This window comes from Schistocerca americana, chromosome 6 (assembly GCF_021461395.2).
Source record: "Schistocerca americana isolate TAMUIC-IGC-003095 chromosome 6, iqSchAmer2.1, whole genome shotgun sequence".
NCBI classification, from domain to species: domain Eukaryota; kingdom Metazoa; phylum Arthropoda; class Insecta; order Orthoptera; family Acrididae; genus Schistocerca; species Schistocerca americana.
Genome location: NC_060124.1, coordinates 216,135,298 through 216,150,460, shown reverse-complemented (window position 1 = coordinate 216,150,460; position 15,163 = coordinate 216,135,298). Strand labels below are relative to the sequence as shown.

Genomic DNA, 15,163 nt, shown 5'->3' with positions numbered 1-15,163 from the left:
GATGACATTGTAATTCTGTCAGAGACAGCAAAGGACTTGGAAGAGCAGTTGAACGGAATGGACAGTGTCATGAAAGGAGGGTTTAAGATGAACATCAACAAAAGCAGAACGAGGATAATGGAATGTAGTCGAATTAAGTCGGGTGATGCTGAGGGAATTAGATTAGGAAATGAGACACTTAAAGTAGTGAAGGAGTTTTGCTATTTCGGAAGCAAAATAACTGATGATGGTCGAAGTAGAGAGGATATAAAATGTAGATTGGCAATGGCAAGGAAAGCGTTTCTGAAGAAGAGAAAATTGTTCTGAAAGTATTTGTATGGAGTGTAGCCATGTATGGAAGTGAAACATGGACAGTAAATAGTTTGGACAAGAAGAGAATGTAAGCTTTCGAAATGTGGTGCTACAGAAGAATACTGCAGATTAGGTGGGTAGATCACGTAACTAATGAGGAGGTATTGAATAGGATTGGGGAGAACAGGAGTTTGTGGCACAACTTGACAAGAAGAAGGGATCGGTTGGTAGGACATGTCCTGAGGCATCAAGGGATCACAAATTTAGCATTGGAGGACAGTGTGGAGGGTAAAAATCGTAGAGGGAGACCAAGAGATGAATACACTAAGCAGATTCAGAAGGATGTAGGTTGCACAGGATAGATTAGCATGGAGAGCTGCGTCAAACCAGTCTCAGGACTGAAGACCACAACAACAACAAGAAAAAGTTAATTTGTTTATATTTAATTTTTTAAATATAAATGTAAACTTATTTATTCTTTAAGTGATAAGCCTTAAGGTTATTAACCTATAATTTGTTCATTTTAAAATATAATAGTAAGCTGTAAACCAGCTATCTCAAAGATTACATTTTAATTCATTATTTTAAAATTTTATTTTGTAATTAATTTAGGTATTTTATTAAGATATGGGATTTCGCAATATTTGTAATAGTGCCAAAATTGGTATATTTATTCTCATTTAAGTATTTGTTGTTGTTAACTTGTTATCAGAAACTGGGAAACATTGATTTTTGACTTATTATCATAAACATTTCTTCTTGATAATGTTTTGAGGTTTGGTCTGCTCACTGAGGAAAAATTTTTCGTGAATTTACAAGGTGTTATGAATGTGCAAGGGTAGCAGTATCAGTAGACTCTTAATTAGTGGCTGGAATTAATGAAATCAACTGGATGTTAAAAAGTTTTTGAGTTTATTTTTAAGAGGAAAGGCTTAAATTTATCTTTAGGACAAGAAGGCCGTATAGATTTTAACATAATCTTATATATAATTTTTTGTTAGTCGTTCTGTATTCGATGATAAAGGTTCGTTGGGGGGACATGAAGGATAATTAAACTCATTATTGAATCATTAATTTATGTTTATCATGATCCATAATCGACGATCATAAGATTAAGGTACCTTGGGGATTACAGTGTAATTGTATCTGACGTCTCATGTCGACAAAGCAAATTCCGACCTCGATGTTGGATTAAGAAAAATTTTGGGTGCAGGAGCCCAGTGATTAGCTCTGTTCGACCTTTAAATTCTTACATGATGTGAGTTCAGACCTGACCTGCGTGAGACAAATAGGTTTCTATCCTACGATTATTTGCCTACATTAGCACGAAAGACCATGTCAGTTTTTTTTTCCATTTTCTGTCCCAGGTCTCCCCTCAACGAATTTCTACGGCGTGCTTACCTGCGGGTCTGGCGGCCGCGAGCCCGCGGAAGGCAGGGTGCAGCAGCAGCTGCTGCGGCTGGTAGAGGTAGCCCGCCGCCGCCGCTGCCGCCGCCGCCGCAGCCGTCGCGGCGCGCCCGTTGGGCTGCCCTCCGTAGACGAGAGCGGCGCCCGTCGTCGGCACCGCCTGCACGCGGCCGTTCTGCACCGCGGCGCCCGCCGCACCTGCAAGGAGACACCGGGGAGCGTGCTGAGCCGCCAGGATGCACGGGGGTATGCGTGGGGGGTAGCGTTACAACAACACCAGAGGCTGCAATATCAATCAGTTCGATGGCCACACTGGATCACTGGCCAAAGAGGGCGGTAGATCTCGGTTTATTTGTAGAATAACAGGAAAACGCAGCCAGACAACAAAGGAGACTGCCTGAGTTTGTACATTGAGGTGACAAAAGTCATGGGATAGCTATAAACAAATGCACAGATGGTGGCAGTAGTGCTTACACAAGGCACAAAAGGGCAGGCAGAACATTGGCGGAGCTGTCCTTTGTACACAGATGATTCATGTGAAAATGTTTCCTATGTGATTACAGCTCCACAACGGTGGTTAACAGAATCTGAACGCGGAATTGTAGGTGGAGCTAGACGTATGAAGCTTCCATTCTGAAACCATTACGGAATTCATTATTTTGAGATCCACACAGCCAAGAGTGTGGCGAGAATACCGTATTTCAGGCATTACCTCTCACTGCAGACAACACAGTGGCCGACGGCCTTCACTTAACGACCGAGTGTAGCGGCGTTAGCGTACAGTTGTCAGTGCCAATAGACAAGCAACACTATGTGAAATAACCGCAGAAATCCATGTGGGACGTATGTTGAACGTACCCGTTAGGACAGTGGGGCGAAATCTGGTTTAAATGGGTTACGGTATCAGACGACCGACGCGACTGCCTACATAAGAACATCGTTTGCAGTGTCTCCTCGCGTCATAACCATAGCGGTTGGACCCTCTACTACTGGAAAACAGTGACGTGTTCAGACGAGTCCCCATTTCGGTCGGCAAGAGCTGCCGGTAGGGTTCCCGTGTGGCACAGACCTCACGAAGCTATGGACCCATGTTGTCAAGCAATGTCCAAATGGTTCAAATGGCTCTGAGCACGATGCGACTTAACATCTGAGGTCATCAGTCCCCTAAAACTTAGAACTACTTAAACCTAACTAACCTAACGACATCACACACATCCATGACCGAGGCAGGATTCGAGCCTGCGATCCTAGCAGTCGCGCGGTTCCGAACTGAAGCGCCTAGAACCGCTCGCCCACAAGGGCCGGCAGCAATGTCCAAGCTGGTGGTGACTCCATAATGGTGAGGGCTGTGTTTACATGGAATCGACTGGGTTCTCTACTCCATCTGAACCAACCACTGACTGCAAATGGTTACGTTGGGATACTTGGGTACCATTGATGGACTTCATGTTCCCAAACAATGAAGGAATTTTTGTGGATGACAATGCCGTGTTTCACTGAGCCATAATTGCTCACAATTGGTCTGAACAATATTCTTGAGAATGCGAGCTAATGATGTGGCCACCCAAATCGCCCGACGTGAATCTTATGCATTGCCCAATATTTGCGCGGGGGACTTTCAAAGATTTTTTGAGTCTGTGCCATGTCGAGTTGCTCGACTACGACGGGAAAAAAATGGTCCGATACAATGTTAGCAGATATCGCATGACTTTTGTCACTTCAGGGTATGTAGCATAACACGGCTAATCCATACTCCGTTGGGAGACTATTTCGGTTCAAATCAAAAAGTACGAATAAGGTAAAACAGTAGTCTCATTCCTTCCGCTGGCTGCTGTACGGCTTTAGCAGTGTCCCTAATGCAAAAGTTTGAAGGTATGGTATCCGTGATATGAATGTTTATCGATAATTTGTTTTAATTCTGCGCTAGGCTTCCCTACATGCCCTTTCGATATATTATACCTAAAAATACTGAGATTTTAGAGAATATTATCGTATACGGATACTCTCAAATGAAATATAAGAGTTAAGGAAGCAATGTGTGTGAAATGCGCAATGCGAGGATCTCGTTTTCTCTCCTAGAATTTCTTCCGCTGGCCGAATTGAAGCAAACGCTGCCCAGATCCGAGTCACGTTCTGCCGGTTGTCCACCCGTGTTCCTTATTAATCCAATATATACTCTCAATATTTGTTTGCATGTGTGTTTGTTTGCTTGTCTCCTATGCGCTCCTATACCATTCAACCGACGGCAATGAAATTTTACTGAGTTGTTATATGCACATCTGTGAAGCTTTCTCTAGGGGGTAAGAACCAGTTACCACTGATGTGGACGCAGGTTGAAATGGCTGACATAGAAACTTAGCTCAGGAACGTAAGGAATAATTTCTAAGAAATTTTATACAAAAATGAGTCATTATTTTGTTGCAACTAGTGCTCTAGTGGTTTGCGTTGTTTCCTCGATACCAGGGGGTCCAATATTGGATTCCCGGCCGGGATGGAGACTTTGTCCGTTTGGGGGTTTGGTGTCGTGTTGCCCTCATATTCATCACTACGCAGGTCGTCGAACTGGCGTCAAATAGGAAGACTATCATTAGGCAGCCGAACATCATCAGATGGGGCTTCCCGGCCAATAATGCCATGCAGTCACTATATTTTTAGGGTTCCTTACCTCAACCGGTAAAATCGGACCCCTTGTAGGTTCTACTTGCTGCATTCCTGTTTGTCTGTCTATCCTACTGTTAAGACCACTTTATCTCTTGAACGGATAGATATATCCGGTCGAAATTTAAGTCCCATACCGAGGTCTACGATTCCCTGGAGGCGTAATTAGTCTGACCTTTTAAGTCGATGCAGTTCAAAGATACGGCCGTAAATATCACATTTTTGCTGCTCGCAGACTTACTGTTGAAAACCTGTATCTGAACTATCTACCGTGTACACATGGCGGGCCTGGAGGTCTAGCAATAAAGGGCGTCTCAGGAAACCAAAAGGTCGCGAGATCAAGCCTGGATCGGACTACTTCCTGTGTAGGTTTCATCTTCCCACGATGTGAGGCATCGTCATAAACAACATGTGGTTCGAATTCCACCTTAAACTGTAGGTCCCCTATCCGATGTTGGATAACTGGGGCAAGGTAAGGTCTACGAAGGTTGATATTTTTAAAAAATTTGAAAATCCGATTTATCGACATTTTAAAAGATATCACTATCGGCCTTCGATATATTGACAAAAAGTATCGATATACCGAAGGAATAAATATCGCAATATCGGCCTATAAAAATACAGTCTGTGCATGCTAAATACTTTGCCTAATAATAGAGTATATTTAAGTACTGATTTATTATTATATTCTGTACATACAGAAACTAGCAGCCTGCCTATCCCCCTTAGACCAAGAACTGAAAGAAAAACACATAATTCGAAAATCTGTAAGTTAATAATGGGACTCTGTATAGATGAAAAGTTGGTATTACAATACTTTTTTGGTCGACTGTTGGGTTGTTGATTAACAACTGTGTACATGGTGCACTGTCGTGCAGTATTTCATTCCAGTTAACCACTCATACCTTCCATTCTTAATTCGTCGTTGGCAACGTGTCGAAACAGACCTTTTTCACGTTGATGTAGGAAAACTGCGAAGTGAAGATAAACGTTGCAGTTTCTATTGGTAGCGCCGAGCGCCGATTACGGCAGCATTTACCCTGAGACGTCTCCACCCACCGCAAAGATCAGTCTTGTCATTTAGATTGTTAATCATCATTTTAAATTGTAAGACATTTCCAGGGGCGGATGTGGACTCTGATTACAATCTATTGGTTATGAACTGTAGATTAAAACTGAAGAAACTGCAAAAAGGTGGGAATTTAAGGAGATGGCACCTGGATAAACTGAAAGAACCAGAGGTTGTACGGAGTTTCAGGGAGAGCATAAGGGAACAATTGACAGGAATGGGGGAAAGAAATACAGTAGAAGAAGAATGGGTAACTTTGAGAGATGTAGTAGTGAAGGCAGCAGAGGACCAAGTAGGTAAAAAGACGAGGGCTAGTAGAAATCCTTGGGTAACAGAAGAAATACTGAATTTAATTCACAAAAGGAGAAAATATAAAAATTCAGTAAATGAAGCAGGCAAAAAGGAATACAAACGTCTCAAAAACGAGATCGACAGGAAGTGCAAAATGGCTAAGCAGGGATGGCTAGAGGACAAATGTAAGGATGTAGACGCTTATCTCACTAGGGGTAAGATAGATACTGCCTACAGGAAAATTAAAGAGACCTTTGGAGAAATTAAACCACTTGTATGAATATCAAGAGCTCAGATGGAAACCCAGTTCTAAGCAAAGAAGGGAAAGCAGAAAGATGGAGGGATTATATAGAGGGTCTATACAAGGGCAATGTACTTGAGGACAATATTATGGAAATAAAAGAGGATGTAGATGAAGATGAAATAGGAGATATGATACTGCGTGAAGAGTTTGACAGAGCACTGAAAGACCTGAGTCGAAACAAGGCACCGGGAGTAGACAACATTTCATTAGAACTACAAACGGCCTTGGGAGAGACAGTGCCTTTGTGGCACAACTTGACTAGAAGAAGGGATCGGTTGGTAGGACATGTTCTGAGTCATCAAGGGATTACCAATTTAGTATTGGAGGGCAGCGTGGAGGGTGAAAATCGTAGAGGGAGACCAAGAGATGAATACACTAAACAGATTCAGAAGGATGTACGCTGCAGTAGGTACTGGGAGATGAAGAAGCTTGCACAGGATAGAGTAGCATGGAGAGCTGCAACAAAACAGATTCAGAAGGATGTAGGCTGCAGTAGCTACTGGGAGATGAAGAAGCTTGCACAGGATAGAGTAGCATGGAGAGCTGCAACAAACCAGTGTCGGGATTGAAGACCACGACAACAACAACATCATTTTCAGTAATTGTTTTTGAAGAATGCCGATATGAGGAAATAGCACACAGATGTGGTTCAGCTTGTCTCAGGAGAGGGTACAGTGAATTTATGACACCTTCCCAGCCGGATTAATGGTCCCATCCAGTCCAGAATGTGGACTATGTCATATTGATAAATGGGCTAGTATTACCAAGTAATCACTTCAATAATATCACATACCCCTCAAACAACGAAGTTTCATTTCGTTTCCTCGTCTCATTTTGGCTGCTTTCCTTTTTTGTCAACTATTGTACAACTTGTTTTTTTCTCTATTTACCAAAACATATTTTGACATCTTTGTGTCAACTTGAGTTGGCCTCTAATCCTTTGTGTAAATATATGTTAATGACTATTTTAGTATTTTAGGTCTACGAACGAAATAGAATTTTTTTTTAATTTTGCATGTTTGTTCATCTGAAACTATTTATAGGAGGACGTACTGAAAAGTAATGCCGCCGAATTCATTATGTGAAAGCTCTCGAAGCTCTTTAAATAAAATAAACGTTGTTAACATTTTACTTCCTAGATCTCTATTTTTACATATTTATTTCTCAGCGCAGATAGAGTGACGAAGAACACATATCACCCAACGAGAGACCAGTTCGTTGATATCGTCGCTGTAGAAGGACTGATACTGCTGACTGATCCACAACCTCACTTCTGCTTCCCCCGATTCATCGCTATCAAATTGATGTCCACGAAGGTGTTCTTTAAGTTTCGCAAACAAATGAAAATCCAGTGGGGCCAATTCGGGACTGTATGGAAGATGGTCGGTGACAGTGATCCCAAAGTGTCGAATTGTTGCAGATGTCGCCGCACCCGTGTGTGCTCTGGCACTGTCATGCTGAAGCAGAGGGTACTCCATGTGTGGACAAACTCTTCGAATTCAAAACTCGAGTACAGTACGCTGTTTCTCACGCACCGACTTTGTTAAGTTATTCACATTCGTGTTACATGCTACAATTTGGGACCCTCTAGCAGGAGCCGGCTGCAAAAACGTAGATATGAATAACAGAGATATAGAATGTTAATAAAGTTTGATGTATTTAAAAAGCTTTAATAGCTATCACATAAAATTTTTTATTATTATTATTTTGAGCTTTTCCTCATTACAGAGGCTTATCTCCAACATAATAATTTATTCGAAAATTACTATACAAAGAATAAACATTCTTAAACTATGTTTTCAAAATATTCCTCCAGGTGTTTCGATCTTGTGTGTTCTCTTCCTCTGCGCCCATTCTCCTCATTGTGTGCTGTACATTTTGGAGCCAGGTGGTCACAGGTCGTCCTCTTCTTCTTCTCCCCTCCGGTTCCCACACCAGTATCAATTTTTGCATTCTGGCTTCATCCATTCGTCGTACATGCCCGTACCACTGTAATTTTTTTCCTATCCATTACGTCGCAGATTCTTTCTTTCATTTACATTCTTCTTATTATTTCGGTGTTCCTGATTTTCTCTTTCCTGGAGATTCTTGCCAATTTTCTCCAGAAGTCCATTTCTATAGCTTTCAGAGGTATTACTTTTCAACTCATCCTCCTACATTAACTGTGAACCTGGATTTGCTGAGGTTAGTTTGCTTTCATGTAAAGTAATCAGAAGCATTCGCTTAAAGAGTACTACTATTGAAAACCATTTTTCCGAAAACAGCAGTGGTGCAAATTCTCTGCTTACGTTTTCTGTTGTATTGTACGTCGTTAGTATGTTTTCTTTTTTGGTTGTAATAAGCTGGTTTTTATACCTTTACCACTTGACTCCCACCTGTCACCACACATTTTCCTACACGAGGTGAGATTTGGAAAAACCTCACCATACCCTTAGATGGATACTATGCTACTGCTGCTACTCGCTTGACCATCGTTTTATTTTTGTATAGTTTAGCGCCAATTCTGAATGTTCAGTGCGTATTTGGTCGTTAATTTACTGGGGGAAACTTATTTGATTTGATCTGTGTATGTCTCTCTCTCTCTCTCTCTCTCTCTCTCTCTCTCTCTGTGTGTGTGTGTGTGTGTGTGTGTGTGTGTGTGTGTGTGTAGCGTAACAACTGCAGACCTGTCAGCTGGCTCACGTGTGTGTGTGTGTGTGTGTGTGTGTGTGTGTGTGTGTGTGTAGTGTAGTGTAGCAAGTGCAGACGTGTCGGCTGGCTTACCTGTGGGCGACCCAGCTGGGGAGGCTGGCGAGAGGACGTCGGCACCGGCGGAGGCTGCGACGGCGGAGGGCGCGCTCAGCAGCTGCATCTCGCGCATCTGCTCCTGACGGATCTCGTCGTTGTAGTCCTGCCAACACAGAAGTCCACTGTGTCCTGACTGAAAAGTTTCTGAAGTCTGAGATGAGTATGTGTCAACAGAGTGGCCCTCTGGGACGTACACGATGACAGCCCTCATTTCTAACGTCAGCAAGGCAGCCAGAGAGGAGGGTTTACATATCCTGCAGTTAGTTAACCTCGAATAAAAATAAATGACTTGAAGATTAAAGGCAGCTACCTACACTTCTGCTAATTAACCCTTTATGTGGCACTAATAAATAAGAGGGCAATTTCCTTACAACCTCCGATTGGTCACGAAACGGAAAGCACAGAGAAAATAAAAAAAATTCCAGAATGAGATTTTCACTCTGCAGCGGAGTGTGCGCTGATATGAAACTTCCTCGCAGATTAAAACTCTGTGCCAGACCAAGACTCGAACTCGGGACTTTTGCCTTTCGCGGGCAAGTGCTCTAGCAACTGACCTACCCAAGCACGACTCACGCCCCGTCCCGTTCGAGTTTCGGTCCGGCACACAGTTTTAATCCGCAGGAAGTTTCAAAAAAAAATTATTCACAACATATAGCTACACCTAACAATGCCTTCTCTACATAGTCATCGCTCCGATTTAGATATTTTTCGTAATGTGGCATCAACTTTCCAATACCCTATACTGCTCTGTAGCTTGTCTGTGCGAAATTGTTGTCACAGCCAGTAGTTCATGCGAGCAAAGAGATTCTCCACTGGGCCTGCAGTTTGCGGCTGAGCACTGTCGTGAAGAAGGACACACGTGACAGTTATGTTGTGTGGGCTGCATGAAATCAGGCGGAACCCCAGCAGGCACATTGCACTTGGAGGGAGACACTGTTCCTCTAGGCATTTTTATGTGCTGACTGTGCGGTCAGAACTGAAAAGTGCGACATGACGCGATTTACTAGCAACCGAGAGACACTGCACAACAAAGGTTCATCGGATTTTCTGTACGAGATCAAGAAGAAAAAGTCGTTACGGTGTTGGATTGCCAAGTGGGATAGCCGTTTTCAAACCTGCCTCGTGACAATTTTTTTTTCCACTGTTCGCTTTATTCAAATTTATATTTGGTCGTTGTGTAACTTCTGTTTGCAAGAGTGAGGTTTATGGTACGGTCCTATAATGACAGTTGATTCTGCACAACTACTCTATTAGCAGCCGTAACGAAGTGGCTTCTGCAGACGTTTGATGAGAAGGCGACAAGTCAACCGAATCCTCGAACGGAAAACACGTCTGCTGTGTCATACACGGCATCAGTGACAGTACATGTGTTATGGGATGGAATCTCTTATCGACGTACCTAATTTGCACATCTGGTAGGTGAGCGAGATATGCCTCTTTGCCCTATCTGCGTGTTCGTATGAATGTGAATGTGATCACTCCCAAAGGAAAGATGAAATCATAATAGCCGGCCGTTGCGGCCGAGCGGTTCTAGGCGCGTCAGTCCGGAACCGCGCTGCTGCTACGGTCGCGGGTTCGAATCCTGCCTCGGGCATGGATGTGTGTGTTGTCCTTAGGTTAGTTAGGTTTAAGTAGTTCTCAGTTCTAGGGGACTGATGACCTCAGATGTTAAATCCCATAGTGCTCAGAGCCATTTGAACCATTTGAAACCATAATAGTTTGTCACATAAATTGTAACAAAAGAGCTGAACTGTGTCACAATCACACAGTTTCTCTGCGCTCCGTCAAAAAATATTTTTTTAACGTTTTCTAGTTGCGTCGCGTTTTGAAAGTCTTGAAACTTTAATTCCTTTGTTGCAAAACAGTTCACACCCGTTTATTTGTCGTTTTCATTTCTGTTAGTTGTCTGTGTGGTATCTCGCCTGCTCTCACTATTCATCACATTTACGTGTGACAGTAACGTCTTCTTACTACATGACTCATACACTACAGCTGATGTATAGTATGACAACTGCAAAGACTACAGAAAGAGAACAAACATTTCAGTGACCGGACGGACAGTTCATAATGTTGTGGAAAAAAAAAATTGGAACAAGGGAGTTTCCACCACGGCTCGCCGGCATAGCTGTCCAACACCATTAACACTTGCCCACGACGCCATTACTGTTTCTGGCTGATCTTTATTCACTTTCTATTCTTGGACCGTTTACTGTTCTTATTTTGCTTTTCTTCGTGGTTCAGTACTCCTTTTTTCCTGTTTCCATACTTGGTCTGTGTTCAGTTTTTGATGGGCTATCCACTGGGCTATCTTACCACTAAATCTGACAGGGGTGCGATGGGGAATTTCTCTTGTTAGCAAACTCCAAGAAATATCTTGCAGGGCAAAAACGTCGAATATCCTTCAGTCATGTACCTATCTGTTCTATTGAGATTTAGTACTAGACGAACAGAATATCCCGCAGAACCATACTAGAAAATTAGCCATCTTAATGTATGATAAAAGCAGCCAAGCTCTCCACGCTGATTTACAAAGTATAGTTTTAGAAGAGTAGTGCTTGCACTCATTCAGTGAGCGAGCAGTGTGGCGTAGTTAGCATACATGACACGGGTTTAGAAGGATGACAGTTGATATCCCTGTCCCAACACTGTGATAGAGGTATCTCGTTTTATCCCCAAATCGTTTAACGCGAATGCCAGGGAGTTCTCTTAAAAGGGTACAGCTTATTTCCTTCAAAGAATCAGAATCTGTGCTCCATCTCTTACTGATTCATAGTTGATGGGACATTATACCCTAATCTTCTTTCCTCCCTTTCTATTAATAACTTGGTGGTTTATCATAGTTTCAGATTCACTTGTTCATGATGATGATAAACCCATTTGTTGGCGACGATACCGTGCATTTAAACTGTATCACTGCAAACTACCGGGTGATCAAAAAGTCAGTGTAAATTTGAAAACTGAATAAACCACGGATTAATGTAGATAGAGAGGTACAAACTGACACACATGCTTGGAATGACATGGGGTTTTATGGGAACCAAAAAAATACCAAAGTTCATAAAATGTCCGACAGATGGCTATTCATCTGATCAGAATAGCAATAATTAGCATAACAAAGTAAGACAAAGCAAAGATGATGCTCTTTTCAGGAAATGCTCAATATGCCCACCATCATTCCTCAACAATAGCTGTAGTCGAGGAATAATGTTGTGAACAGCACTGTAAAGCATGTCCGGAGTTATGGTGAGGCATTGGCGTCGGATGTTGTCTTCCAGCATCCCTACAGATTTCGGTCGATCACGATACACTTGCGACTTCAGGTAACCCCAAAGCCAATACTCGCACGGACTGAGTCTGGGTGTGAGTCTGAGAGTGTAGCGGAACATTTTTCTTGGCGTCATATTTCGTAGCGAATAAACGATGTCCCATTCCGGTTAGGAATATTAACTGCAAGCAGTGTGAAGCCTAAACTCTAACTACAACAGCCTATTTCGGATAGTATTTAGAAACTAAAGTGTCTGGTGGTTGAAATGAAATGCCAGTCATTGTATCTCATTGCCTAATACAGAATTTCATCCTGTGTGTGTGGAAGATCCTCGACGTTGTACATTAATGTCCTGAGCACTTTATCTTTGCAACTATGTTTGTATAACTTAGTTGACATTTCTGTTGTTATAGTTACGTAAATAAACACTCTGTTAAGGTGATCGCATTATACATCCTTACTTTCTGAACTCGAGGACGACACCGTGTACAGTGATACAGCATATAATTTTCCTGCATTCCACACATAATTCGACCGCTGCTATTACGTTGTAAACCAAAAGCACTCCGTCTTCAGGCCACAAGTGGCCCATGAGAACCATCCTCGGCTGAGGATGCGGATAGGAGGGGCGTGTGGTCAACACAACACTCTCCCAGTCGTTATGATGTTTTTTTGGCGGCCTGTACGGTCACCCATCCAATTGCCGGCCACGCCCGACAGCGCTTAACTTCGGTGATCTGACAGGAACCGGTGTACCCACTGCGGCAAATCCGTTTTTCTCGTTGCCTGGAGCAGTGTTACATCTGACGTAGCCAAGGACTCGCTTTTCAAATGGCTTTAGGATTATCAGCCGAAATATCGGAACAAGAAATAATACTACCCTGTACGCAAGTCCGGAAGATGATAGACTATTTTTCGATTATTTGTAACTGTTCTCGTAATATCCGCATGCTCATCCATTGTGGAAACTTACACTGAACCACGACAAACGTTTCTGAGGAGCTGTTTTGTGGAGCTTTACGAGCAAATTACTCATCTCAACCCCATCAGTTCGCTTTGCTGCTGTGTCTGGTCTAGACCCCATGGACGTTCCTTCGTTTTCAGGCTGATTATGCAGGTACAAATGGGCCGAGGCATATTTGAGTATTTAAAAAGAACAACTGTTTTCACAAGAGGCCGTCCTTGAAAGTCCACAAAATCTGCTACACAGGGTTTCCCGAAAAGTGATTTACACTCTTTGAACTTCAATAACTGGGTAGGTATTACTGATAACGTGATAAAGATATGATTATATGGTGCTGATGTGATTAGTGTGTGTAGCCATTCATTTGTTTTTCTTTTGTTTGTTTTCAGTTGCCAGTAACTACACGTAAATAACAAGCTGAACCTCGTCCGAACAGGCCTCGGAAGGTCCAACGGGACCGACCGACCACCGTCTCATCCTCTGCCGATAGGCGTCACTGGATGCGAATATGGAGGAACATGTGGTCAGCACATCGCTCTCCCGACCTTTGTCAGTTTTCGTGACCGGAGCCGCTACTTTTCCCCCAAGTAGCTGCTCAATTGGCCTCACAAGGGCTGATTGCACACTTTGCACCCCCATCCCCCCTCTCCCCCTCCAAAAGCGCCCGATAGACCCGGACGGTTACCCATCGAATTGCAAGAGAAGCTCGACAGCTCTTAACTTCGGTGATCTGATGGATGGTTACCGGATTTACCTCTGCAGCAAGTACTTTGGCACACGTAGATAACAAGATGACTAAAAACCTGTCCTTGGACCAAAGAAAGTGGCTTTAAGATGTTACCTGAAATGCGAATACATAAAAGAAGTGCCGAGACGATGGCGGGCACAACTTGATAGTGTGCCACCGTAATATGTAACAATAATGAAATTACGCGACAAATTTACGAGGGAAGGAAGTGTACGTGATCTGAAGAAGGGACGGTGTGGGAGGAAGAAATCAGTAGCGGACTAAACAGGAGTGGGCGCAGTGGTACAAGCTTCCACAAGATCCTCAAAGAAGCCCATACGGCAAGCTGCGTGTCAATCAGGTGTAAGCAAGTCAGGTGTACACTGTTTTTAAGCCCAAACAAAGTGGATACCTTACATTCCCAAGAACGATGTGGTTAGGCGCCTCGAATTTTGTGACTGGATTTGTTATCATGAACAGTTGACTGATGTTATTGCTTGGTTTGATGAGATGACGTTTCAGCTGAATGAAACTACCGGTCGCCATAACTGTGTATCCTGGTCAAGAGATAACCCCATTATACGGAAAAACAAGCTGTTAATGTACCTGGGTTATCAATGTTGCGCGTTATGTCTGTTAGAGAACCTTTAGGATCATTCTTTTCTAAAGGAACAGTGATAGGTGTAAAGTACCTTAACATGTTGCAGAAACGAATTGTGCCAGCCGTTAACCAACTGTATGGAGATCACGATTTTTTGCGAAGAAGATGGTGCACCGTCACATTACCTTTGTGACGCGTGCGGCAAGCTTTGCTGAGTCTTGGATAGGCTGGGAAGTAAGTGCTGAGTTTCCACCCAGATCCCCCGATCAATCATCGTTAGAATTCTTTCTGAAGGACTCCGTTTACGCTAAGAGCCACTCAAGCACGGCTAGAGCCATGAGAGAGGCGATTGTGACTGCCTGTGCATCAACTCCAATGAAAACATAAAGTGTGTGTCGATCTGTTCCGTAGTGAAGCAGACGCCGTATTGCTGCTGATGTAGTTTTGAACAACTTCAACAGCAAAACATTACTAGTAACATCGTGACCATCTGAGTGACTTAAATCGTAGTTTTCGTTATCCTGGTTCGAGTTCAGCAGTTACATACAACTGCTTGTTCACAGAACGATCCTTACCTAAAGATGGTAAAATTGCTGAAGTCACACCAATACCAAATATGGGAAAATAGAACTAAGAGGCTGAATTGCAGGCTCATATCGCTAACGTCGATTTGCAGTAGGGTTTTGGAACACATACAGAGTTCGAACGTTATGAATTACCTAGAAGGAAACGATTTATCGACCCATAGTCAGCACGGATTCAGAAAATATCGTTCTTGTGAAACACAACTAGCTCTTTA

The 15,163-nt window shown here is 42.9% G+C and overlaps 1 protein-coding gene across 1 annotated transcript in view; it reads right to left on the bottom strand.

The window, feature by feature from the left end:
* The window catches only part of LOC124620058 (KH domain-containing, RNA-binding, signal transduction-associated protein 2-like), a 328,914-nt gene that overhangs the window by 54,193 nt on the left and 259,558 nt on the right, over positions 1–15,163 (bottom strand). The window contains exons 5-6 of the mRNA XM_047146726.1: positions 8,784–8,910; positions 1,693–1,896 (exon numbers count right to left, since the gene is read on the bottom strand). Of these exons, the coding sequence (XP_047002682.1) occupies positions 1,693–1,896; positions 8,784–8,910 (331 nt within the window). The remainder of the gene's footprint in view (positions 1–1,692; positions 1,897–8,783; positions 8,911–15,163) is intronic.